The sequence below is a fragment of the Silurus aristotelis genome, assembly GCF_946808225.1.
Source record: "Silurus aristotelis genome assembly, chromosome: 22".
Taxonomy (NCBI): Eukaryota; Metazoa; Chordata; class Actinopteri; order Siluriformes; family Siluridae; genus Silurus; species Silurus aristotelis.
The window spans coordinates 7,270,669-7,298,116 of record NC_139595.1 but is presented as its reverse complement, the minus strand read 5'-3'; the positions used below and the strand labels follow the sequence as shown (position 1 = coordinate 7,298,116).

At 39.0% G+C, this 27,448-nt stretch overlaps 2 protein-coding genes across 2 annotated transcripts; one reads left to right on the top strand and one right to left on the bottom strand.

Annotated features, from left to right (window-relative positions):
* Nucleotides 1–4,190: 4,190 nt before the first annotated feature.
* Nucleotides 4,191–13,982, bottom strand: cactin. Its single transcript, XM_083525649.1, has 10 exons — nt 13,501–13,982; nt 11,720–12,320; nt 10,917–11,012; nt 10,672–10,817; nt 7,848–8,010; nt 7,539–7,653; nt 6,355–6,547; nt 6,146–6,268; nt 5,391–5,761; nt 4,191–4,770 (listed from the first exon to the last, which is right to left on the bottom strand). The coding sequence occupies exons 1-10, from the start codon at nt 13,797–13,799 to the stop codon at nt 4,280–4,282; spliced, it is 2,598 nt and encodes an 865-aa protein (XP_083381775.1). The 5' UTR covers nt 13,800–13,982; the 3' UTR covers nt 4,191–4,279.
* A 3,470-nt stretch (nt 13,983–17,452) lies between these two features.
* prkab2 (protein kinase, AMP-activated, beta 2 non-catalytic subunit) lies at nt 17,453–26,117 on the top strand. The gene is made up of 8 exons (XM_083526099.1): nt 17,453–17,600; nt 20,250–20,428; nt 20,652–20,809; nt 21,316–21,409; nt 21,569–21,683; nt 23,419–23,552; nt 23,632–23,700; nt 24,731–26,117. The coding sequence occupies exons 2-8, from the start codon at nt 20,276–20,278 to the stop codon at nt 24,806–24,808; spliced, it is 801 nt and encodes a 266-aa protein (XP_083382225.1). The 5' UTR covers nt 17,453–17,600; nt 20,250–20,275; the 3' UTR covers nt 24,809–26,117.
* Nucleotides 26,118–27,448: the final 1,331 nt, after the last annotated feature.

The following is a 27,448-nucleotide window of genomic DNA, read 5'->3' as shown; positions in this document are numbered from 1 at the left end:
GTATGAACTGCTGCTGATCGCTTATACTTTGTGTACAGTATGATGTGAGGACGACAAGTGTGCTGCCTTTTATAGGGGTTCAAATGTGATGTCACAGTAGATCCGCGCCGCCAATGTTGTGATGACGTCACAGGCACATTTAATCACGTGACCCATTCTACTGGACATGTGCGCTTAAGTTTCATAACCACATCCACGCTGCCTCCCGGTACTCCTTATATTCGGAGCTTATCCCTTCTTGATCGGTCAGGCTTAGACTCCAGCTGGATCAAAAGTTTTAGCACTTTAATTAGCGCATGTCCCGTCGGTTGGATTTGTTCCTCGGCTTCCTAAGTTCTCTGATTTGTGCCCGTTTTAATCTTCCATGATAATACAATGTGTTTCCTTATTCCATATGTGTCGATTAAAATGCACGTTTCTTCCCGCGACTTGCCGCTTTTCGTCCCCCGAAATCCCGTTGAATCCTGTAGGCACTTTTTTTCAGAATTTAAATACATGTGTTGTGCGTCGCAGGTTATCCACCAGATGGCGCATGGAACAACATACTCTATCTACAGGCCATACCAGACTACTGCAATGTATTCAGGAGATCATGTGTACAGAAGCTACACAGCTATTAATGTATAAGCTAGGCCATAACACTATGCTATAGAATATGTGGAACTGCACTTTTTTTTACATGTCCATGTACCTTATTCATTTGTATCTCATGAGACATGATGTGGTGATATGCTGTAAAATAAATAAATAAATAAATACCTTACTGGGAACAATGAAGTGGTGTGAAATGGTAACCTGAATTTTGCTTTACTTGACAATATGACTGTGTTGACTTCAGGGTAGTGTAAGAGCTACAGCTATCCAACCAACTAAAGTCTCTCTGCAAAATGATGATGGATGCAAAATGGTTTCTTGACTTTTACTGTGGCTCTTACAACATCCTACAGATAGAGTGAAAATTGCATAAACACGGAACAAAAAAACATCACAATGTTATTTTTTTTTTTTGCAAATTATTAAAACGCCTTTTGCATAAATAATGTTCATAACATTAACTTAAGAAATATATTTATAAAAAAATAATCTTAAAACATTGCTTCAGTACAGATTACAGCATGGATTGCACTGGATACAAAAGCATGTGTAAAAAATTGCATGCTTCCTCAAACAATAACAACAAAAATTCAGAAACAGGAAGTGACATCAGCGACCTATTACAATACATCATTATGTCTGAAAGACAACACAATGACATTTCGACCAGTGAAGTAAAAAAACACTGATTATCTCTTCGTCATCAAACCTGTTTGTGGGTGGGATATATTATGTAGCAGGTGAACATTTTGATGTGTTAGAAGCAAAAAAATGGGCACGCGTAGGGAAACAAGTGTGTTTGACAAGGGCCATATGATGCTAGACGACTGGGTCAGATCGTCTCCAAAACTGCACCTCTGCAGTATTCAGTATCTATCCAGAGTGGTCCAAGGAAGGAACAGAGGTGAATCGTGATAGTGTCATCTGCGGACCAAGGCTCCTTGATGCATGTGGGGAGCGAAGGCTGGCCCGTGTGGTCCGATTGAAATAGACAAGCTCCTGTAGCACAAATTGCAGAAGAAGTTAATGTTGTTAATGCTCGACAGGTCAGAAATGTTTTGGCAGCAAAAGGTAGTTATGATGTTATGCCTGATCAGTGTATAGTAGATACATATTAGTAGTACATGTCAGCAGTTATAAACAGTCTTTTAATAAAATAAAAAAATAAATAAATAAATAAAAAAAGAAGTGGTGAACACTTTATTTCTTACTTGTCCACTGACACTTGACACTTCTTCCATTACTGTTAAAAAAAAAAAAAAAAAAAACCTGCCTTTAAAACAGCATCACCACATCAGTTATTAGATGCTATTCTTAATAAATATCAACAGTATTATATAACATAATAACAGTATGTATATAAACCTAAACTAACATATTGTCCACATTGATACAAATCTGTGACTAGAATTACTGCCAGTTGCTCTTATAAAAAATGAATCAATTAACAATCTTCTGAATAAAGAATCAAGAGTCAAACAGAACCATGATCTAATATTATTATGACTGTACTAGAGATTATTAAAGTGACATTATAATTTTCTGTCATGTTTGTGGATTTTCTTTCTCCTACAGTGAGGTGGTTCAGAGTCTGAAAGATGGAAATGCTACACGTTGTCTTGCAGTTGGTATGTTAACAGATGGAATTTTATATCCTCTAGGACAGCTAGTACAGTTTAAGTCTACTGTGACTTTGTCATTAAAACTCTCAGTAAAGGAAAATGATACTCTCAAGGAGTAAAAAAAATAATATACCATCCTGACCTGAATCCTATTGAGATGCTGTGGCATGACTTTAAAAAGGCAGTTCATGCTCGAAAACCCTTCAATGTGGCTAAATTACAACAAATCTGCATAGATGAGTAGACCAAAATTCCTCCACAGCGCTGTAACAGACTTTTTACAAGTTATCACAAACGCTTGATTGCAGTTGTTGCCGCTAAGGGTGGCCCAACCAGTTATTAGTTTTAGGGGGCAAACACTTTCACACAGGGACACACATGTAGTTTTGGATTTGGTTTTCCCTCAATAATAAAAACCTTCATTTAAAAACGGCATGTTTGTTCACTTGTGTTATCTTTTACTAATATTTAAATTAGTTTGATGATCGCAAACATTAAAACGTGACAAAAATAAGAAATCAGGAAGGGGGCAAACACTTTTTCACACCACTGTATATGTATAAGAAGAAAAATGAAGATGACTCGATAAAGTTGGTTTTTTTTTTGTGTCAAATGGTCAGTCTGCCATGCCAGCTGGGATTAAACCTGGCCTGAGTGCAGTGGCGTGTAAATGATCAACCAATTAAAAAATGACAAAAAGTACCACATCCAACATGACAGCTTGCTCATCCTCTATGTCTCAGACACTGACAGCGGTAACTACACCTGCATCTCTCTAGAGTCCTCCAATGGTCAAGACTACGTCATCCAAACTACTACGTATGAGCTGAGGCTGGAAAAGGTAAAGGAAAAGCAGAACACCTTGGACACATTGGTCCTGGCATGTTTCTTTCCCAAGATGCTTTCAGGAGCCACTGCAAACAGGAGACATATATAAGGCATCATCAATAGCATTTTACAGCAAAAGAAAAAATTATGAAAACAGAATAAGTGAATTACCCAGTGAATTAACCAGCATAACTTTACTACATTTCAAAGTGAAATGTCTTACCTTTTACTCAAATGCATTTTGCAAATCCACTCGTTCCTTTTTATTTATGAGTGGATTAAAAACTTAACTGGTCAATCACTTAGCAAGCCACCAATCATTGTGGAATGCGTGCTCTGTTTTTAACTTGTTTTCATTGTTGTTCGGTGGCATTCACTTCACTAGCATACAGTTCAGTGTCAGTTCAACAGCAAGCACAACATTTTGGGAGTAATAAATGATGGAAGTCTTCAACTTGCCACAACATCTGTGGCCTTATTTGCATTTTTGCAGTTTTGTGCTCTTGATATTTGTAATATATATCAGTCAATGTTTGACTCATTAATATCATTCAATTAATAGATTGGGGTGCTAAGAGTAATAAAGTATTTTTTTACATAAACTGAGTTGATTAAGCAAGAATCTTCCAAAATGTTAATTTGCATAATAAAAAATTATTATAGCCATAATTATAGTACATTAGATACTATTGAAGGCAAATTAAAGTGAAAGTTTATAGGGGAGCATTTACTTTTACATTTACTGGAGTAATATTTTTTTCCTAGTGTGTCTCTACTTTAAATAAAGTACATGGTCCTACTAAGAATGAAAATCTTCGTTTTGTATCTGCAGTTGTAAAGGTGTCACTGCACAGCAGTTAGTGTAAATCAGACATCAAGCATAGAGCCCTCACACTCTGCTTTAAAAATGTGTGTTGTTTAATCTTGGAGTTCATTCAGCAGAATTTACACCTCTCATTGCATGAATTTTTTTTTTATTCATTATAATATTCTGTAAATCATTAATTAGTTTTTTCAGATTTGAATAAACTGTGAGTTAAAAAGCATTCTGCGAACAGACCTGTGATTCTCAGTGTATGTGAGTAAGTGTATAAAAAAATTTGAGTATTTATTGTATATATTATAGTACGAGATCAAGGCAAGAAGAACATGTAACGAACAGATTTTTATTAGTGCAAAAATAAAAACGATTACATAACTGTTTGTACACATCTTTAAATGTAAGCCTCAGCCCCTTATCTCCTGTAGCGATAACGCTTAAAATGAAACCACAGCTGGAAGATGCCATTGGCGAACTGGCAGCGGAAGCCGTGGCGATGAGAGTATTCCCATTCGCGGTTGACGATCTTGAATGCTATGTCCTCATATGGCGGCCCGGCATGAAAACGCAGGATGCCAAAATCCTTGTTGTCCGGGCTCGGCTCCAGGAAGTACTGAGGTGTGGAGCGCTTGTCGATCAGGTCTGGGTAGAAGATGTTAAACTTGTAACCCTGGACGATTTTGGGTGGCGGGTTGTCAAAGTCGTAGTGCGTCTGGTTGTACTTGTTCCACTCGAAGCCTGTGTGCACGCGATTGAAGAAGCGAGGTTTACGCGGACGATACTTGTCTGCCCACATGTACATTTTCCCAGTCAGGGGCATCTCCACGCTAAACTGGGCCTCGTCACCCCCCATGCCCTCTTTCGCACGGCGCACAAACGCATCCTCTGCGCTCTCGCTGGCGTCGCCTAAAAGAAAGGAAAAAAAATGATGGTTCATAAAATGCTATGGAAAAGTACTGTCGTGTAGGAATGTCATTTATGCTGGAATAGTGAAGAGATACTGTAGAGCAGCGGTCCCCAACCCGGCACTAATCAATGGGTCAATTGGTATCGGGCCGAACAGAAAGAATATAAAACTTAGATTATTTCTGTTTTATTTATTATCTGATTCTGAACGATGTTTTATTTTGGAAAATTTCTGGATTCTCTCTGCCACATCTGTCTATGACTCACTGCATGTCATGATGTCTCGGTCACATGTCTTACCTACATCCGCTACCCTCTTAAAGGGGCTCCGGCCGCTAACACATAATATATTACTTCTAAATTGAAAACCTCAAGCTATCAAAATGAACATAAAACAACACAGTGGATTCACGTTTATTATTATATTTAGAAAATACCAGTTTTAAGCCGGTCGTATTATTTTATTATGTTGTATTTATCCGCCACACCTTAAAAACCCGATCCGTGAAAATATTGTCCGAAATTAAACTGTGGCGTAAAAAATTTGGGGACCACTGCTGTAGAGCATTACAGCTTAATGATGTTATTTTAATATAATTATTCAAATGAAATATACACACCTGTGACCTGCAGCTGCCTGCGGGCGAGTTGTAAGCGTTGGAGGTCTTCTTCTACATCCACAGCGTGCGTGTCAAGTGGGAGCTCGGAAGGTTGCAGGAGCACGGGACTGTAACGGCCCGAGTCGTACTCAGCCTGGCTCTGCTGGATCAGATCCTCCTCAGTAAGCACAGATTCCACTTCTCCGCTTTTCTCGCCCTCCTCGCCCCCTTCTCTTTCACCTCCCTCCTTCTCTGCAGAAGCTCTGGAGCTCGGCCCTGGTCTCTCATCTCCATCGTCTTTCTTCTGCGCTTTTCTTTCCCCTGGTTGCTTCAGTGAATCAGCAGCAGCAGCCTGTGAGGAAGGAGATATGGAAGGCTCCTCTGTGTTTGTACTACAAAAAAAAAAGGCATGAATAAGTCATGAATAGAGTATTTAAAATAAATATTTATAATTCAGAGATAGGTAGATGAATGCATTGTGTGTATAAAAATTGAAAGATTTTGAAATAAAATGGTTAAAACTGTTAAAATAACCAGGTAAACATAAAAATGAACTAAACTGTATGTGTGCATGTTGAACATAAATAAGTAAATACATATATCAGCCCATTAACATAACTAAATAAACAAGATTTAATTACAATATAATATATATAAACACACACTTTATATAGTTTATAAAAACATATTGCATTCATTAAAAAAACGTCAATAGGAACAGACCAAGCAATTATTATTGTCAGTCCTAACCGAACAGGAAAGAGACTGTAACTCACACTGGATTCTCAGACTCGGGTTCCTCTTTGATAATGGGGAAGAGTGGTTCACTTTCCACCCCCTGCTCCTGCTTCAGCTTGTAGAGTTTCTGCCTGAGGATGTCCTGATGCCTCTCTCTCAGTCTGCACAGAAATGACACACGCAATATAAAATCAGTCACAGGTTTCATAAGAACTAAAAACATAACATATTAGTGGAGGGCTAGTACCTTGCTCGTGCCATGTAGACCCGCACCTGCTGCATCAAGCTCTCCCAGTAGCCGATGTCCAGGTTCGAGCCTCCAGCCTGGATCTTATTTTCTATGTTCATGTGCAGTGCCTGCAGCTGGCTGTATGTCTTCCCTTTAAACACAGACTGCACGTCTGTACTCACTGACGTGTTGATACCCTCACGACGATCACCTTTTCACAAACAGAGACAGCTAGATCACACTGCAACTGTGAACTGGTGTTTGCAAGATGTTTACATTTGATCAGTTTAACTGTATTGTGCAAACAGTAATCAAAACTTATAATGTTCATTATAATAGGCTTTATGAACAAACAACAGCCCTATAAAACTATTCCATTTGATATTTTTATTGATCAGGACATGAAGCTTTTCATGCAGGCAATCAGGCCTGTAATACCTTCTACAAACTTCAGCAACTATATAAGTTAAGACATGGAACTAATAAAACTGGGTACGATATGTATGTAGACTTTACAATAATGACACCTATTGAACTCTAGGCTCTTAAAAAAAAAAAAGTGGTTTCTAATCTGTAAGCAAACTGAACTTGTACAGTTCACACCTGGGAGCTACACTTCCTCCACTATTTGCTCCATGTGGTATCCTTCTTGAACTACAAACAAAGACCTTTGTTGCCACAAATCCATGGATATTCCTCTATATTGGAATCCCACATATCGGTATTCGTTTAAGCTCTTTTCACCTCCATGGTATTTGAGTTCCAGCTTATGTAATGTTGATTAATATGTCATTAAGTTGAAATAAATTTTTATTGGCTAGTCAGTAGACAGTGTCAAAAAATTAGGATGACCATCTTACAGTGTGTGAACCTCTATCACAGTACATTTAGGAGCCATAACCGATGAAAACACCCAACTGTTTCACGTTGGTCTGGGAAACGTTTTGTTTGGCATTGAAGTTACTTATGATAAAGGACAACTAGAGTCAAAAAGAATCAAATTGGCAATATTACTGGTAATTTTAAAACTTTCAACATTCAACTGCATATTCTATATATATAAAAAATTACAAATAAAAAACGTTCCTTTCCTGTTTAAGATTATATTACTGGCTTCTTTTAAAATGTTTAAGGTCCTGCTTTTCTATGTATAATAATGCTCCTGTTTAGGAAATTGTATCGAATGTGATAAAGGTGTTTACCTGGCCCTTTTCCTGAAGCTTCCAGTTTGCGCAGTTTGCTGATCTCGTCCTCTGTGATTGTGGTCATGTCTCTCCAAAAATCCACATTCTTCCCCTGTTCTAACTCCATATACACCTACCATTTACACACAAAAAAAAATATGGCTGTTTAAAACAATAATCTCGCTTTAATTCCTTTTGCGATAAACTTCATATGTAGTAATTAGGATTAAAAAAAGAAAAGAAAAAAAAAACAGTAACAATTAAAGAAGGCTGCTGACTCTAAGGAGATAAAGGTCTTAAAACATTGTTCATGGTGATTGCAAATACCTTGATGTCCTCCAGCAGGTCGTCCATGTCTGTGACGGTAAGTCCATTCAGGAAGGTGTATGGTTCGTGCATCTCTACAGAGAGGTCATCATCCTCAGCGCTGATGTATTTGGCCAGCAGGTCAATAGGCTTGGCTCGACCATCTCGGATGCGGATTTTAGATCTGCACATGCAAAACAACTAACTTAAATATACACTGATGGGTGGGATTTTACTTTTTGTGGAGGTTTACAGTGATTGTAGTGACGATCTCATATCAGCCAAAGAAGTTCCTTATATATATATATATATATATATATTAATTAAGAAGTGAAATATATATATATATATAAAACACTCCTGTCACCGCACAGGTCAGACCGTGGATACAGACATGAAAATGAAACATGAAAATTAAACGTATGTACAATCATAACATACAAGGATTTTTAAATATTGTGTAAATTAACTTTTATTTCATAAGAATACATTTTGCCCCTGTTAATTTCCAATCCTTAGGTTATTCCATATATTTTTTTAACTACTATTTAAAATCTGTTTTTAACAGGATTGTTTAACAAGATTCTGGAAGGTGAGAGAATGCCTGAGGAATGGAGAAGGAGTGTGCTGGTACTGGTTTTTAAGAATAAGGGAGATGTGCAGACCTGCAGTAACTACAGGGGAATTAAGTTGATCAGTCACACCATGAAGTTATGGGAAAGAGTAGTGGAAGCCAGGCTGAAGGAAGAGGTGACCATCTGTGAGCAACAGTATGGTTTTATGCCAAGGAAGAACACTACGGATGCAATATTTGCTTTGAGAATGTTGATCGAGAAGGAGTTGCATTGTGTATTTGTGGATCTAGGGAAATCATACGACAGGGTGCCGAGAGAGGAGTTGTGGTATTGTATGAGGAGGTCAGGTGTGGCAGAGAAGTATGTGAGGGTGGTGCAGGACTGACAGACTGGTTCAAGGTGGAGCTTGGACTGCATCAAGTATCTGCTCTAAGCCCCTTCCTGTTTCCAGTGGTGATGGACAGGGTGACGGACGAGGTCAGACAGGAGTCTTCATGGATATTGTGATTTGTGGTGAGAGCAGGGAGCAGGTTTAGAAGAGCCTGGAGAGGTGGAGGTACGTGCTGGAGAGAAGAGGAATGAAAGTGAGTAGGAGAAGACAGAATACATGTCTATGAATGAGAGGGAGGGCAGTGGAGTGGTTAAGTTGCAGGGAGAAGAGGTGGTGAAGGTGGATGAGCTTAAGTACCTGGGGTCAACAGTGCAAAGTAATAGAGTGTGGCCGGGTGGAGTGAGTGGAGAAAAGTGGCAGGAACGACTGCACAGGTAGGACGTTTTGGAGTCAAGTTTAGGGGGGCGAGATTAAAATGGTTTGGTCTTATGCAGAGGGACATAGGTATATAAGAAAGAGAATGCTGAGGATGGAGCCACCAGGCAGGATGAAAAGAGGGAAACATGCAGGTGGGTAATTTGAAAGAGGCAGATGTAGATCAGTGGTCACCAATCTTTCTTGTGCCATGGACCGGTTTTAAGTCAGATAATATTTTCACGGACCAGCCTTTAAGGTGTGGCTGATAAATACAACTAGTTGAAATTATACGACCGCCATAAAAAACGGTATTTTCTAAATATAATAATAAACGTGTATCCACTGTGTTGTTTTTTGTTCATTTTGCTGGCTTGGGGGTATTAATTTAGCGGTATCGTATTATGTGTTAGCACCCAGAGCAGCCCCTTTAAGAAGGTAGCGGATGTTGGTAAGACATGTGACCAAGGCAAGCGTCTTGACAAGCCGATGATCCGCTGTGGCGACCTCTAATAGCAAGAAGCAGCCAAAAGAAGAAGTTATTTTAAAAAATCTCCTGTTTTTTTACTTTATATTTGGGCAATATGATCAGACTTTGTGCATGCACTAAATCATACACAGATAATTACAATAGGATTTTAATGAATTCTAATAAATAATAAGAGAGACAGAGTATGTCTGTGTGTGTTGTGAAGCTGTTGGTGTTCCTTCCTTATGCCATTTTTCTAATATTTCTCATTTATTATCTTTTAAAAGGCAAATTCATCGCCTCGTTATCTTTATTTATAGACTATTTAAACAGACCATGGATTAGTGAGTGATATTATTAAGCGCACCCAAATATAAGCACTGAATTTTACAAATATTTTTATTTTGAATATAAATAAGCCGCACCTGTCTATAAGCCGTATAAGTCTACACTGAAACTAATGAACTTTACACAGGCTTTAACGAATCAGATTTTCTGATGCTGATTTCAAACTTTCTTTGACTTAACCGTAACGCTGTTGCCAAGAAAAATAAAAAAGCAAGAATTTTGGAAACCTGTCTGTGCTTATATGATTTCATTTGCAACTGGAGTTAGTGAACTCTCCTTTCACCCAGACTCAACGCGTTACAACAGCTTGTATCTAAACAGTAGCCGACCAAGTAAGTCATTGTTTACTGTCTTCCTCCTGCCTTTCACAACTACTGTATTTCTCTGGGAAGTTTATCTTTTGTCATCGTCGTGCGCCATCGGTGGAAGTTTTTCTCCTGATGCCGTGCAGCTCAGAACACAGGTGAGGTGCGTTTTTTTCGTTTCCGTTCGGAAATTTAATTGGTCTAATGTTATGGGGCTCAGTTTTTTGGCTTGAAGTTTGTGAAACTGGGAAAAACCCAGGAAAAACTCATAAATTAGCCGCTTTATTGTTTAAGCCACGGGGTTAAAAGCGTGGGAAGAAATTAGCTGCTTATAGTCCGGAAAATGCGGTAATCCAGTTGACTGGCAGCTATAACGAGATCATATACCGTGTGCCTCTTGTACCTGAGCTTGGCCTGATGCAGATGAAAGTTGTCCTCTTGCTCTGCCCAGGTTTTAAAATGCTCGGATTCCTTTTCTCTCTGCAGCATCTCCAACTCCTGCTCCCGCATGGCCTTCTCCCTCTCTCGCTCCAGACGCAACTGCTTCACCTACGAACACCATTTCCCCATTCCCACATCGTGAATGCTACAAATGCAATGCTTTCGTACAACAAACGCGGACTTTACACATTCATTTTTTTCATTTACCTTCTGTAGCTCCCTGCGATTTTCCTCCTGGATGAGCTTGTTTCTCTCCTTCAGATCCTTTTCACCCAAGTGCCCTATTCCCTTTAGCTCAAGAGCCTACACAACAAAATCACACACACACCATGAGCAGGTTTAAAAACTAGTGAATGAAAATGCCATTGCTGATTCTGTAAAATAACTGATGTTGGGTAAGAAAATAACTGATCTACACAACAACACAATACACTATCTAAACCAAAAGATTATGGACATCTAACAATAAGTCTCGTATGTGCTTTTTGAACATCCAATTGCACATTTAGTCCCCATTTGCTGTTCCACTAGATTTTAGAAGGTACTTTTGGAGATTTGTGCTTATTCAGCCAGAAAGGCATTAGTAATGTAATCAGATACTGATATTGGGTGTAAATGCCTGGGGTGCAGTCAGTGTTACAATTCATGCTGGGACATGTTTGGGTCAAACAGCCACATTTCTTTTTTTCTTTTCCCCAATAACTTTTGGCCATTTAGTGTGTTTACTTCCTTGTTCTTTTTTATGATTTAAGAAAAGTTTAGTTCTATTTGCCAATACCTTCTATTAATGTTCATGTTTCACTTTATCGTTTCTATGGTAACAAAGACATGTACGAAGAATATGGCACATCATTTACGCTTATCTTTACCAAAATGTGTTATTTTCTGTTTATAATAAAATATATATTTTTTTATTTGTCAGAGGCAAATCACTTGTTTCATGGACGTTCCATAACATGAACTGTTACTAGAAATGGATAAAGAAATACTCAGTTATGTGATCCTCCTACCTTTTGCCATTTAAAGGTGCCAAGAAGGTTATTGTCTCCAAAAGGGTTGTCTGCATTAGTGTATCCCATGTACTCCTCACTCCAGCCCATTTTCTCACGCTTCTTCCTCTCTTTGGCCTCTTTTTTAGACAGTCGACGAGCTCTTTTCTCTTCTGGTGTCTCCAAAGCCTTCAGCATCTCCTTCTGCCTCTTTTGCTCCTCTCTGGCTGACCGAGCAGCTTGCCCTTCTTTTTTGTCACCCTGCTCTGAAGCAGAAGACCGGGATGATTCCGAGGAAGCTGAGGGTGACCTCCTCCTCTGCTGCCTCTCCCTGCTGTCATCACGTTCGTTCCTCCTCCTGTTCCACTCCCTGTCCTCACTTATCCTTTCCCTCCCTTTACTTCTCCTCCTCTCCTCATCGCGCTCCCTCCTTCTCTCTCTGCTGAGGCTCCTGCTCCGCCGTCTTCTCCTTCCCTCTCGGTCACTGCCGTCTCCGTCCCTGGCATGGCGTCTCTCCGCACTGGAGCATGTGCTGGAACGAGATGAACTTCTGCTCGGCTTGTGTTCACGTTTCTCCTTCCTTTCGCTCTTCTTCTTGTGTTTCTTTTTCCTGTGGTCGTCGCTAAACAGAAAGAGAAGAGATTGCACTATTTTTAATAATTAGGACATCGAGACATTGCCCGACGTAGGGGTGTCCCTCACTCAGGATTTACATAGTCGGGTTGAAGATTTGTCAAATTGTTGACTGATAGTCGAATCATGTGTGTGTTTTATTAAAACAGCAACAGAACAAAAATTTGAACAAAGGTCGTTCCACCCCGTCCTCCATCTTTTCTCCACTAAATACATCTTGTCATTATCAGTGGTGGACATAAAGAAGTAAATGTTATTTGTTACTGTACTTAAGTAGTTTTGTCACGTATGTGTACTTTAAAAATACTTGAGTAAAGTACAGATACATGACAAAACTACTTAACAAATTTTATTCTGAGAGTTTGATCAATTGTGCACAATGACGTGTATTTAATTGTGCAATAAATGCATTTAGGGTGATATTTATACATGATAGTGAGCTCTCAGAAATGTATCCACATTGGTGGACTGCCCTGAGAATATGTTCTTACTCATCCAGTGACGGGAGCTGAAGCAAAGACAAGCTTTTCAAAGCAGAAACTAATCATTGGGGGAGACTTTGGGTCATAGCGGGGTTCACCCAGCGTGTCATTCAAGCTAGAACCCCCATTGCTGGTTGGTTGTGTATCTACTTAGCATGAACATACAGTTCAGCATCAGTTCAACAGCAAGCAGAACATTTCGAGAGGAATAAATAATGAAAGTAACTCCTGACTCGAACTTGCCACAACACCAGTGGCCTTATATGCACAGTTTTTTCAAGTCACTGAAAAGAAGGTTTTGGGCTCATGATAATTTATTAGCTATCAATCAGTGTTTAACTCATTCATCTCATTCTATTATTAGATTAATTAAAAGTCTTGTGACAAAAATAATAATAGGACATTATAGCCATAATAAATCATAGTACTTGGATACTAAGGTACATTTAAAGGCAAAGAATTTTGTACCTTTAATCAAGTTTTCTGGAGTAATATTTTACTCAAGAACATGCTTTATGTACTTCATCCACCACTGATCATTATACCAAGATTCCAGAACACAATGATCAGCCAATCAGAACACAGAAGATGTTAGCAAGCACCAGGACCCCAGTGCTCGCTTACAATAAGAGCTGGAAAAACCCTAAATACATTACTTTCATTAATATATTTATTGTTCCTACATACCTGTCTCTATCTCTAGACTCTCCCCGCGAGCGGTGTCTCCTCCCCCGGCTACCGCTGTCTGAATCACTCGAGCGGCCAGCTGCCCCGTGTCTCCGCTCTCTGGAAGCGCCGCTGCTTTTCGACCCGCTGCTCCCTGACCGCGTTCTTCTACGAGAACTTTCTACATGCCGTGTTCTTCCGTGTCGATCCTCCATAGATCGCGATCTGACCACCCGACTCTTATTCCTTTCTCTAGAGCGAGTCCGAGATTTGGACCGCCGGTGTTTTGGGTTTTTTTGGACCGCCGATGATTTCTCCATGTCCGTTCGCGTCGACGTTGGGGTCCTGACAGTACCGTGTCGCGTAAATATTTAGTCAGAGACTACGTAAAATGATCTATTAGAAACTATAGATTCAAGTGTTTATATACAAGAAATCAAGTTTGTTGTCTTTACGAGTTAAGTTGATAATATTTGTGCGCAAGAAGTACGACTTCATTTTGATGTCTGAATTAATATGAACAGGCGAAGCGCAGGACACCTCATTCTTGGGGCCTTCTTGATCAGTGACTAACGGCGTTTTAATTACGTATGCCTTTGCGTGCATTGAAAAAAAACTTTTTTTGTTTTTATTATTATTATTATTATTAGTAGTAGTAGTAGTAGTAGTAGTTCTTCTTCATCTTTTGGCTGCTCCCGTTAGGGGTCGCCACAGCGGATCATTAGTCTCCATACTACTCTGTCCTCTACATCTGCCTCTTTTAAACCAACTACCTGCATGTCTTTCCTCACCACATCCATAGACCTCCTCCTTGGCCTTCCTCTATTCCATGTTCCTGGTGGCTCCATCCTCAGCATTCTCCTACCGATATACCCCATGTTCCTTCTCTGCACACATACTCTGTCTTACTCCTACTGACTTTCATTCCCCTTCTCTCCAGCACGTACCTCCAACTCTCTAGGCTCTTCTCAACCTGCTCCCTAGTCTCACCACTAATTACAATATCATCCGCAAACATCATAGTCCGTGGAGACTCCTGACCTCGTCCGTCAACCTGTCCATCACCACTTGAAACAAGAAAGGGCTCAGAGCCGATCCTTGATGCAATCCAACCTCCACCTTGACCAGTCTGTCATTCCTACTGCACACTTCACAGCTGTCGCACTGTCCTAATACATGTCCTTCACCACCTTCACATACTTCTCTGCCACACCTGATTTCCTCATGCAATATCACAACTCCTCTCTCGGCACCCTGTCATACGCTTTCTCTAAATCCACAAACACACAATGAAACTTTTTCTGACCTTGTCTATACTTCTCTATCAACATTCTCAAGGCAAACATTGCATCTGCAGTGCTCTTCCTCGGCATGAAACCATACTGTTTCTCACAGATGGTCACCTCTTCTCTCAGCCTGGCTTCCATTACTCTTTCCTATAACTTCGTGTTGTGACTGATCAATTTTATTCCCCTGCAGTTACTGCAGGTCTGTACATCTCCCTAATTCTTAAAAAAATGTTAGCAGCACACACCTTCTCCATTCCTCAGGCATTCTCTCACCTTACAGAAAATTTTTAAACAATCCTGTTAAAAACTTCACTGCCATCTCTCCTAAACATCTCCATGCTTCTACTGGTATGTCACCTAGGCCAAACGACTTTCCACATTTCATCCTCTTGATTGCTACTCTCACTTCCGTCTTACTAATCCTATCCACTTCCTGTTTCACCATCTCCACATCTTCCACCCTTCTCTCTTTTATTTTCCTCATTCATCAGCTGCTTAAAAGACTTCTTTCACCTTCTCAACACACTTTCCTCACTAGTCAAAACACTTCCATCTCCATCCTTTATTGCTCTAACTTGCAGCACATCCTTCCCAGCTCGGTCCCTCTGCCTGGCCAAACAGTACAAATCCTTTTCTTCTTCCTTTGTGTCCAACTTCTCATACAGCTCCTCATATGCCTTTTCCTTTGCTTTAGCCACATCCCTCTTTACCTGCTGCCGCATCTCCTAGTACTCCTGCCTACTTTTCTCATCACTCTGTCGATCCCAGTTCTGTTTTACCAACCTCTTTATCCTTATGCTTTTCTGTATTTACTTATTCCACCACATTTTGTTGTCTTCCTTTCTCTTTCCAGTTGTCACACCAAGTCCCTTCCTCACTCTCCTCCTCATCTTCTTCACCTCCATAGCCATCCTAAACACCACCATCTAATGCTGTCTAGCTACACTGTCCCCTGCCAAAACCTTACAGTCTTCAATCTCTTTCAGGTTGCATCACCTGCATAGAACACCTGCATGCACCTTCCTCTGCTCTTATATGTCACCCTATGCTCCTTCTTCATTTTTAAATATGTATTCACCTCTGCCAATTCCTTTCTTCTAGCAAAATCTACCGCCATCTGCCCTTCCACATTCCTCTTCTTAAGGCCATACCTACCCATCACCTCCTCATCACCTCTGTTCCCTTTACCTACATGCGCATTAAAGTCTGCCCCAATCACCAATCTTTCTTACCTAGGTACACTCTCCACTACTTAATCTAACTCACTCCAGAATTCTTTCTTCTCCTCCACCTCACAACCCACTTGTGGAGCATAAGCACTGATGACGCTATCATCACCTCTTTAACTTTCAGCTACATGTTCATCACCCTATTAGAAACTCTCTTCACCTCCACTACACTCTTACTAAACTTAGTAACACTCAGTATCACCCCTACACCATTTCTCTTTCCAGCCACACCATGAAAGAACTGTTTAAACCCACCTTTAATGTTCCTGGCCTTACTTCCTTTCCACTTGGTCTTCTGAACACATAACATATCTACCTTTCTCCTCTCCATCATATCAGCTGCCTCTCTCGCTTTACCAGTCATAGTACCAACATTTAACGTTCCAACTATAAACTTTACTTTCCTACACTTCTCCTTTTCCTGCTGTTTCTGTAGATGTCTTCCTCCTCTCCTCACCTCTTTTGGCCAACAGTAAATCAGTAAACTGTTGGCTAATAATACCTGTGGCGGTCGTTGGTAACACGGGCCTCGACCTTTCCAGTATGAAATTCTCATTTGTGATCCGCATATTTGATTTGGCACATGTTTTACTCTAAATGCCCTTCCTAACGCAACTCTCACCATTTATCCGGGCTTGCGACAAGCACTAAAAGTGCACTGGCTTGTTTTAGTCTACCAGTCTATCAGTGCAACTGGTTTGGTTTTTGTGTGAAAATTGATAGTAAAAATTGTGAGATTTAAACCTGTGACCTTCCGATCCAAAGGCCAATGCCTTAACCACGGAGCTACCACTTCCTAATTAATAATTAATAATATAAAAGTGCTTTTGCTCCCTGAAAGCAAACACAGAGAGAATAAGAATGAGCTTCTTCCTGCAGGCCATTCAGTGTCTAAACCAGGAGAGGCACCTGGACTTCTCTCCGTTTTACTTCCATGCAAATAATAGTAAATAAATAGTAAATAATTGTACAACTATTATTTACAATTATATACTATTTATTTACGATTATTTGCATTACTATAATATATATATATATATATATATATATATATATATATATATATATATATATTTTTTTTTTTTATTATTATTATTATTTTTTTTTCTTCATGATTTTTTAAAAACCTTTTAATACTTTATTGTCAGATTATTTTAATATATTTTTTATACTTTATTTTAATGTTAACTTACACTTTTTATTTTTTCATCTTTATATTGTTTTTTTTTTATGTTTACAAGTTGGACAGTCGTAAAAAGCTTTTAACTATTTCACTGCACATCTATATCGTGAGAGATTTTTGTGGAAAGCAGGAGAGTTGTTATGTCAAAAAGTAAACAGGTTAAAAAAGTATGTCTTTTAAAATCTATATAAACTATAAAATCATTTAATATATCCAACTATCGATATCGATAATACTGGTATTTAGTAAGAAAATATCGCCAATCCTTAAAGCACACCGGGGGCAGAATTAAAACGCGTTTTAGTATCAATTTGGGACATCGGGCTCGCCGTATTTCAGTCTCACGTCAAGAATGTTGTTGAAGTTGGAGCAGAAAGTCAAGAAATAGACTCGGTTCGGACGGTCAGAGGCGAGTGTGTGGTATGGGTTTCTATTGTTTCTATTGTTTAGAGGAGATGTTGTGCTTCGGTTGTATAAAATGTTGAGTGTATTTAGGTCAGAATTGGAACCCGGCGGTAGAGACGGTAAGGCTGAGAGAAGATAGCGTTAGCACGGGGTGTTAGCGGTGTGCATGGAGAAGCCTGTTGGTTTCTCTCTGCTCATCAGCAGCTCGAGTCTTTAATACAGCCTGAACAACTCAGACTAACGACCACACACACACACACACACACACACACACACAGCGGTGTGGAATTTAATCCATGCTCCGTTTACAGGTCCAGACCTGACCTTCCAGTGAGGAAGGTCATAAATGTTTCAGTAAATATGTAAAACATGGATAGAACATCTAGAGAGGCAACTCTGCTATAATTATAATAATAATAATAATTAATAATAATAATAATAATAAATAAACACCACCGAAAAAATTGTTTATCAGTAAACATTTGTTTTACTGATGCGCCAGTTCTTAAATCAAGGACCAAATTCCACTGTGATGCACACATACGGCAATTAAAACGGTCCGTGTGGAAACATAGCAAAAGTTCTGTTTTATGTCCTCATGATTACTTTTACTCTTGAATATATAAAAAATATTTTGTTTATTTTTGCTGGTTTCACTAATAATAAACATACATTTGCATAAAGCATTCATATTTGCCCATGCCCATGTTGATTAGAATATTAAAACCCTTAAAAGTATTAAGTGTACGGTACATTTAGAACAGAAAAATGTGCGATTATGTTGTGATTAATCACAAGTTGACTCATGACAATCCTGTGATTAATCGCGATTACATGTTTAACTCGATTGATGTGTGTGTGTGTGTGTGTGTGTGTGTGTGTCAATTAAAAAAAAAAACAATTTTATAAGATGTTTTGCTTAATATAACCAAATAAATTTAGTGTATTTATGTATAAAAGTTTACTTAAAGCCACTTAATGTTTTCCACTATTTCATTTTTACTTTTTTACATTATTTAATTTTATAAAGCTTATAGTGGCTGCTTGTTGAGTAGCACATGGGGGATTTTGCCTTTGCTGGGTTGTTTCTTTCTGTAAAAAAATAAAATACAAACAGCATTTGTGTATGTGAGGTAAAGCAATTTGTGTAAATAATTTTGTTTTATTGTTTTTAAAGATAATTGTAGATGGCAAGTTGACAGTAAATCCATTAAGTTTAAAACCAGATAAGTTACTGTTGTAGTAGACACATGCCATAAAAAGAGAATTGGAACGCTGTAAAACATCCCCACAGCATGATGCTGCCCCCACCATGCTTTACTGTAGCTGAGTGGGGCCTGGTTTTCTCCAGACATGATGCTTTGCATTCAATCCAAAGAGTTCAATCTTTGTTCCTCATGATCTGAGAGTCCTTTAGGTGCTATTTGACAAACTCCAGGTGGGCTGTCATGTGCCTTTTACTGAGGAGTGGCTTCCTTCTGGCCACTCTACCATACAAGCCTGATTGGTGGAGTGCTGCAGAGATAGTTGTTCTTCTGGAAGGTTCTCCTCTTTCCACAGAGAAATGCTGGAGCTCCTTCAGAGTGACCATCGGGTTCTTGGTCACTTTCCTGACTGAGGCCCTTCTCCCCCGATCGCTTAGTTTGGCCAGGCAGCTTGCTCTAGAAAGAGTCCTGGTGGTTCCAAACTTCTTCCATTTACAGATGATGGAGGCCACTGTGCTCAATGGGACCTTCAACGCTGCAGAAATTTTTCTGTACCCTTCCCAAGATCTGTGCCTTGATACAATCCTGTCTCTGAGGTCTACAGACGATTACTTGGACTTCATGACATTGTTTGTGTTCTGACATGCACTGTTAACTGTAGAACCTTATATAAAAGTGTGTGTGCCTTTTCAAGTCATGTCCAATCAACTGAATTTACCACAGTTTGACTCCACTCAAGTTCTAGAAACATCTCAAGGATGATCAGTAGAAACAGGATGCACCTAAACTCAATTTAAGTGTCATTGCAAATTAATACATTTGCAAAGATTTTAAATAGAATTCCTTCATGTTGTCATTATGGGGTATCTTTTTTTTTTAGAATTTTGAGGAAATTGATGAATTTTGGAAAAAGGCTGTAACATAACAAAATGTGGAAAAATTGAAGCACTGTGAATACTTTTCGGATGCACCATAGATCAGAGAAAACATGGGATCCTGTAGCCAATGTGTGGAATTGGACTTTGGAAAAGAAATGTATTTTTGGAACTTGAAATGTTTACATGTAAAGAGACATGACTGGTTTGTCTTCCCATTACTGAAAATCCAGTGTTGTCGGACAGGATGGCTCTCAAAATGCAGGCTGGCCAAACTGGTTAGTTACTTTCCAGTTGTCTTATTTCTGACTTATTTCGATCAGTACAAGTGTGAAATAATTTCTGTCATGTGGGTTTCATTTTAAAAATTATTGTGGAGAACACTGGGAATAATAGCAATAATGTTCGTTTCTGTCAGCACTTAACAGCTGGTAAATATGGAGTACCAGCTTGGGCAGCTTGCTGTGGCAGATGGGTGCAAGTCAGACTAAACTAGATTTTGCACTCAGGTGGTTGCATCTTATTTCACTTCTTCACATTTCTGGGCTTGCATGACCTGAATGCTTGGTGCTTCTTTATTGCAGGAGGAAGCGTTTCTCTGTGTTTCACTATGGGCAATACCAGTGACCGTGTAGCTGCTGAACGCCATGGACCAAAAGCCCATCGTTCAGATGGCGGTGCCCATAAAGACCTTGAACCCAGCAAGATGGTGGACAGCACGGACGATCCGAACATCTTTAACACTCACGGCCCTGAAGTAAAGGTATTGAAATGTATTCTAGTACCACATGCAGAGTTTATTACACGATCAGGTTAACTAAAACATTCAACAGGATTTGAATATTAAATCAGAGTCCTAACTACTGATTGATTTATTTTTTTTTTGTAATTCTGAAATCCATTCAAAGATGGAAAAAGGCTTACTTTAGTAAGAATCTTTTTTTCATCAAAGTGTATACCAACATGACCTCTTCTTCCCCCCCCAGGCTCCAGTGGAGAAGGATTTACCTCCAGATTTAAATGATTTGGTGAAGACAGCCCCCCAGGATCGTCCAACTGTGATCCGCTGGGCAGGAGGAGGAAAAGATGTTTACATCTCTGGCTCTTTCGACAACTGGAGCACCAAGATCCCACTTAATAAAAGGTGGATGCCTTGTTAGAGTGTTTGAGGAGTATTTCTGGGGCTGATTGTCCAGCCCTATAAATACTGCATTAGAACATGTAATATTGTGTGTATGCATTAAATAATTTTTGTGTTATTTGTAAAACTATTTTAACCATAGCACAGTTGAATTTTTTTTAAATCTGCCCAGAAGTTGATTCATTTGCTATAACAGCAGCTCTGGCTGAAGTTTCGAGACAAATCACAGGTTTATATTATCCAACTTGGTATTGTTGCTGTAGTAACTGCCAATCACAATATTTATGGAACTCTTTGTGTCACAAGAGTGACACAAATGACACAAATGTTTTACGAGTTGCTCAGTAGCTCGTAGTTTTATTATATATAAGCGCTATAGAAATAAACTTGACTTGACAAGAGTGCCACCGTGCCATTGATTGTTCCTATACCAGCACACCCTCTTGTCCTTATATAATGACATAAAACAATGAGCATTACATAATCACTTTTCTTTCTCCACATCAAAGCCATAATGACTTTGTTGCCATCCTGGACTTGCCGGAGGGGGAGCATCAGTACAAGTTCTTTGTTGATGGACAGTGGCTTCATGACCCTTCTAAGGTAAAGCACACTTATACCTGAAATCGGAAATGGTTAATTATTTATACTCATCAGAAATAACGCTGCACCGCTTAGACATATTTTTAACCTTAAAAATGGTCTATTAACAGAAAAGAGTGGTCAGGTATCAGATGTAATGATTGGTGTTTTGTTTCACAGCCGGTTGTAACCAGTCAGATGGGGACCATCAACAACTTGATCAAGGTGAAAAAGTCCGACTTCGAGGTGTTTGACGCACTGCATGTGGACTCGCTCGAGTGCTCCGACACCTCTGGTATGAAATGTTAATGCCACTATTACTCATACTGAATCGCTTCGGATTGAAAATCCATCCCAAAGGGATGTTTTCATATTGCACATCTTAAAAAAAGCAAGAACAGGAGTCAATGATGGTATGACAAAATAAATACACAGTGGTGTAAAAAAGTGTTCCCCCCCCCCCTTCCTGATTTCTTATTTTTTTGGCATGTTTTTCACACTTTAATGTTTCAGATCATCAAACTATACTAAATATTAGTAAAAGATAACACAAGTGAACACAACATGCAGTTTTTAAATGAAGGTTTATTTTTATTAAAGGAAAACAAAATCCAGAACTACATGCCCCTGTGTTAAAACTGGTTTAAATTTCTTTAGCCACACCCAGGCCTGATTACCGCCACACCTGTTCGCAATCAAGAAATCTCTTAAATAGGACCTGCCTGACAAAGTGAAGTAGACCAAAAGATCCCCAAAAGCTAGACATCATGCTGAGATCCAAAGAAATTCAGAAACAAATGAGAAAGTAAGAAACTGTGATCTATCAGTCTGGAAAAGGTTATAAAGCCATTTTGAAAGCTTTGGGACTCCAGCAAACCAAAGTGAGAGCAATTATTCACAAATAGCAAAAACATGGAACAGGGGAGAACCTTCCCAGGAGTTGCCGGCCGACCAAAATTACCCCAGAGCACAGCGACGACTCATCCAAGAGGTTACAAAAGACCCCACATCAACATCCAAAGAACTGTAGGCCTCACTTGCCTCAGTTAAGGTCATGGTTCATGAGTTTACCATGAGAAAGAGACTGGGCAAAACATTGTCTGCATAGCAGAGTTCCAAGACAAAAACCGCTGCTGAGCAAAAAGAACATAAAGGCTTGTCTCAGTTTTGCCAGAAAACATCTTGATAATCCCCAAAACCTTTGGGGAAAAAATATTCTTTGGACTGATGAGACAAAAGTGTGTCAACCAGTTATTAGGTTTAGGGGGCAAACACTTTTTCACACAGGACCATGTAATTTTGGATTTTGTTTTCCCTCAATAATAAAAACCTTAATTAAAAATTGCATGTTGTGTTCACTTGTGTTATCTTTTACTAATATTTAAATTAGTTTCATGACCTGAAACATTAAAGTGTGACAAACATGCAAAAAAATAAGAAATCAGGAAACACTTTCACACCACTGTGTATATATAGACAAATGTATGTGAACACCTGACAACAAGGTGCTATTTGTACAAGCCAATCAACATTTAGCCTCTGTTTGCTTTTCTAATGACCTCCACTCTTCCAGGAAGATGTTCCACTAGAATTCGGAATGTGCTGGTGTAGATTTTGCTTGTTCAGCTCAAAGGCTTTAGTAAAAGTCAGTTAATGATCCAGGGTGAGGAGGCCTGGGGTGCAGTCAGCATTCGAATTCATGCCAAAGGTGTTCAGTAGGGTTGAGGTCAGGGCTCTACAGCAGGCCACTCAAGATCTTCCTTTCTAAACCAATGTAAATCATATTTCTATAGGGCATTGTGAAGCTGGAACATGTTTTACATCCTATTCAATTTTGTAGACATCCTGTACAAATCTGTGGTAACAGTTTGGGGAAGAAACATATGACTGGTGTCCCAGTAATTTTGTCCATATAGTGTAGCTCTAGTTCATCTCCTCATGACATCTCATCACATTAGTATATTATTATAGCAGTCTCTCCAAACATTCATAAGCAAGTTCTGTCTTAACACAGTCTTTTTCTTTATTAGATCTGTCCAGCTCTCCTCCCGGTCCTTACGGACAGGAAATGTACATGTTTCGACCAGAGGAGCGCTTTAAAGCCCCACCCATCCTTCCTCCTCACCTCCTACAAGTCATCCTCAATAAAGACACAAACATCTCAGTGAGTAAATAAAAAAGCTTGTGTTAATCATCAATAATTCATATTGAAATTGATCTTCCGTTAATTTGTGTGTGTACAGTGTGATCCTGCGCTGCTGCCTGAACCCAACCATGTCATGCTCAATCATCTGTACGCACTCTCAATAAAGGTATAGATCACATATGCTTTGCAAACTACAGCTCAGTATAGAACATATTTGGAGTTAAGGTTTGTGCACTGGGGAGGAAAATACGACCTTGCATATCAGGATTTAAATTCAAATGCCATGCACCAGAATCAAGTGTATTTTAGCTGTGAAAGCATCATTCACTGAGATGAATGTGATCATTACAATTAGCAATATTCATGCGTTGATTATATCAGCAAACTCCTATGACTTTGCCATCTATTTTCATAGGATATTTGAACATGCAATTAAAAATAAATCCATAGGCATAAAGTGTCACCATTTGTCCTAAACAGTTCCACAGACCTTTTTAAGAATTTTAGAAATTTCTCCAGGATCTGCACAATATTGGTTTTCCAGCATCTTCTGTATATTGATCTTCTTTTCTACCTGTGACTTCTACTATTTCAAGCCAGGGGGTGTAAACTTTCAAATGGGAAGTGTGGGAACATTTAAATTGCTATAAGCTGCATAAGATTATATAGCTGATGTAACAAGGACTAATAACAGTTTACAACGATCATCCTGTTTAAAAGTTTATACCCCTCAGGTCTTTTCATTTATCCCTCAGATCCTTTTAGCTTTATTATAATACCAGTGTTGTTTGTTTGCTTTTTGCTTTCATGTCACATCATATCATTATATTATACATTTGACATGGAAAAAACACAACCCTTTGCATTTTTATCCTTTGTTTTTGTTGGTAAGAGGCTTAAACGTAAGTGCTTGTGTATAAGGACAGTAAACTTTATAATATGGACGGTAAGATTCATTTATTCACATCAGTGCATCGGCAAAAAGGTTAACAATGTGATGCATCTATTTTTTTTTTTAAAGTGTGCATAGGATAAAAGTTTGCATTTGTATCATGATGCATTGTTTTGAACATATTTGCATCGATTACTTATTTTTTGCATACAAAGTTTGTGAAAGGGCCACGCAGTAGAAAATAATTTTCTAGTGTATTAAATACTAACATGTTCACACTCTGTTTTTCTCTCTTTTTGTTCAGGATGGTGTGATGGTCCTCAGCGCAACTCACCGGTATAAGAAGAAGTATGTGACCTCTCTGCTGTATAAGCCCATCTGAGAGTCAACATCTCTTTGCACCCCTGCTTCTTCTGGCTGAAATTATACTACACACCTAGCTTGCAGTGGTTCTGATCACCACTGTCTCTCCCTCTCACACTAATGTGATGTATAATGACGTGTGTGCGCGCGTGTGGTTGTCCTCTTCGGAACAGGTCTACTAAGCTTTATACTTCACACCTAGTAATTGCAATTTTAGCTTTTCAAAGGTTTGGTATTTTTCACGTCAACCCCACGTGGATGCAAATACAGGTTTGTTGTTTTTAAAATAGGCCGAAGAGGTTTTGGCATGTTTCAAATGAGTATCACGTTAAACAACGATTGATGACGTGTGTCGTTTTAGAGTGTCCAGTGTTTTTATTTATTTCACTTGTTATAATCGCATGGCCGAGTACCATATAAAGCAGGATCTAAAAAGGGCTTTGAGAATGTATTTATCGTAAGCTGTAGGATCAAGACTGAACCGGTTGAGGGGTTTATTTTATTTTTTTGCCTGGAGGAATGATTTGAAAAGCAAAGAAAATGGAAAAGAAATTATTTGAATTGACTTTTTTTATTTTCCCCAAGCATCAGTCATGTTGTCTAATCACTGAAAGTTACTGATGCGATATGAATTTTTTAAAAGACGACTGGAGTGTGCGTGTGTGTGCGCGTGTGTGTGGTGAGCACGAGCATGCTGTTGCCTTTCATAGAGATTGTGTAAGCACTTTAACGAATATATTCACTGTGATTGGTTCAGACAAGCGTTTTTTGTTGATGTTTTTTTCTCGGTTCCTTAGCTATGCAGTTGACAAATCATGTACTGTAGGCTCCAGTTGAACACGCACAATACTCTCTTCAATACAATATCCGAGGAAAAGGCATTGATGTATTAGTGTGCATCGTATTAGGAATTCTTGCATATGAATGTCAGTTTACTGTGTAGCTGGCTATAGCGGCTGAAATCTTTAAAGCTGTATGGTTTTCAGTAAAGGTCAAAGGTTATTTTTTTGTTGTTGTTTGTTTAGCAGCTTTTTATATGACGTTTGACGTGTACTGAGACATTTAAATTGTTAAAATGTGTACAATGGTTTGATGCTTATTCCCGCCAAAGATGTTGTGGAATGCTGTAGTTTGTATGGACAATGCATCATGCAATGGGGAAAAAAAAATAGTTTTAAGTTCCAGTGTTTTATGAGGTGTGCTGTTTTGGAACTAGAAACTTAAACACTTGAATTTTGACTGAAAGCTTTGTTTGTAAAGCAGCGCAGCATATTTTATTGTCACGCTGCTTCTGGTATTGTTTGCAAATAAAAAGCAATACTGCATGATGCTGTGGGTTTTGTGTTTCTGTTCAATAGCACTTTGAATAGCCACATGCACAAAAGGTTCCACATTGAAAAACAAAACCTTCATTGCTTAAGTTCTTCTCTGGATAATGAAACAAGAACACTGTCAGGTATAAATGCCACCTTACATTGTATTTATTTTCATTACTGTGCTGCACTTATGTTGCCCTGAAATGCAGTGATGTTCCAATTACATTTTTGAGATAACCAGTGGTTTTCCTGGAAAATGAATCTTTTATTTATTTATTTACTCTGATCACTTGAGTCCTTGGTTATCTTGCTACTAACATATATAAATACAAATTGTAAATTACACCATGTTGTTGTTCTAAGTAACTGCAGTTAGCAATAAGTAGCTGACTGAGTTGTTCGGGAAACTTCCTGCATGATCAGAAGCACAAGAGACTCAGTTTTTCCGGGTCCTATATGTGGCCTGGATGATCCACCTGAACAGTGGGATTTCGTGGCTCCACTTAGGGAGAATTCATTATTGGTTGAGTGCCCTCTAGTGGAATTCCATTGCAAATGCACGCAGAATCCCAAGGAACTCGTGTGGATTTGAATCTGTAAACGGATTCGAATTTTTCATCATAACAGCAGGTGGCAGTAGTCTTTATCCAAACGGAAAACGAAAAAGCTACAACTGTGACTATATAAAGCATGCAGCGTTTACAACTGCTAAGTTGCAAAGATAGGTGGCAAGAATAACCAGTGTCAGTGCATTTTCACTTTATTCTGTCGTTGTTTGCGTTTGTCAGAATTGCCTTTCGGAGTCCCTTCCCGCTGACGGGTTTCGCCTCCAATTTGACATGCAGAATCAGCCAAAAAAAAACAGCTGACACAAGAAAAGTCAAGTTTATTTCTTTAGTGCTTTTCACAACAGACATTGTCTCAAAGCAGCTTTACAGAAATCAACAGTCAAGGTGAATAGTGTGTGTTTATCCCTGATGAGCAGCCGTGGCGACTGTGGCAAGAAAAAACTCCCTTCAGATGTTATGAGGAAGAAACCTTGAGAGGAACCAGACTCAAAAGGGGAACCCATCCTCATTTGGGTGACATCAAGAAAAAAAAGCCGCCCGACATTGCCCGTCTGCCGACCGTCGGCTTGGTGTGTTCTGAGCTTTAAGTTCTTATCCTTCGTTCTTAATCTAGCCTTATATATTTCATTGGTTAAATATGATGCAAATTTTGTAGAGAGAACGCAAGTAACTTTTCGGAAATGTACAGCCTTTAACCAGCTGTAGTTTAGGATACAGGTAGGCTCGGGTACCAAAACCTGCGAACAAGTGCACTGAACGGAGAGGCTTGTTTTG

Bases quoted from the DNA above. Each gene is read 5' to 3' on its own strand.
- cactin (XM_083525649.1), bottom strand. From the start codon at position 13,799: ATGGAGAAATCATCGGCGGTCCAAAAAAACCCAAAACACCGGCGGTCC. The intron at 10,818-10,916 runs GTAAATGAAAAA...TGGTGTTCGTAG, and splicing joins ATCGCAGGGAGCTACAGAAG to GTGAAGCAGTTGCGTCTGGA. The intron at 6,269-6,354 runs GTACTAGCCCTC...ATTTCTGTGCAG, and splicing joins GTCTACATGGCACGAGCAAG to ACTGAGAGAGAGGCATCAGG.
- prkab2 (XM_083526099.1), top strand. From the start codon at position 20,276: ATGGGCAATACCAGTGACCGTGTAGCTGCTGAACGCCATGGACCAAAA. The intron at 21,684-23,418 runs GTATGAAATGTT...TTTCTTTATTAG, and splicing joins CGAGTGCTCCGACACCTCTG to ATCTGTCCAGCTCTCCTCCC. The intron at 23,701-24,730 runs GTATAGATCACA...CTTTTTGTTCAG, and splicing joins TGTACGCACTCTCAATAAAG to GATGGTGTGATGGTCCTCAG.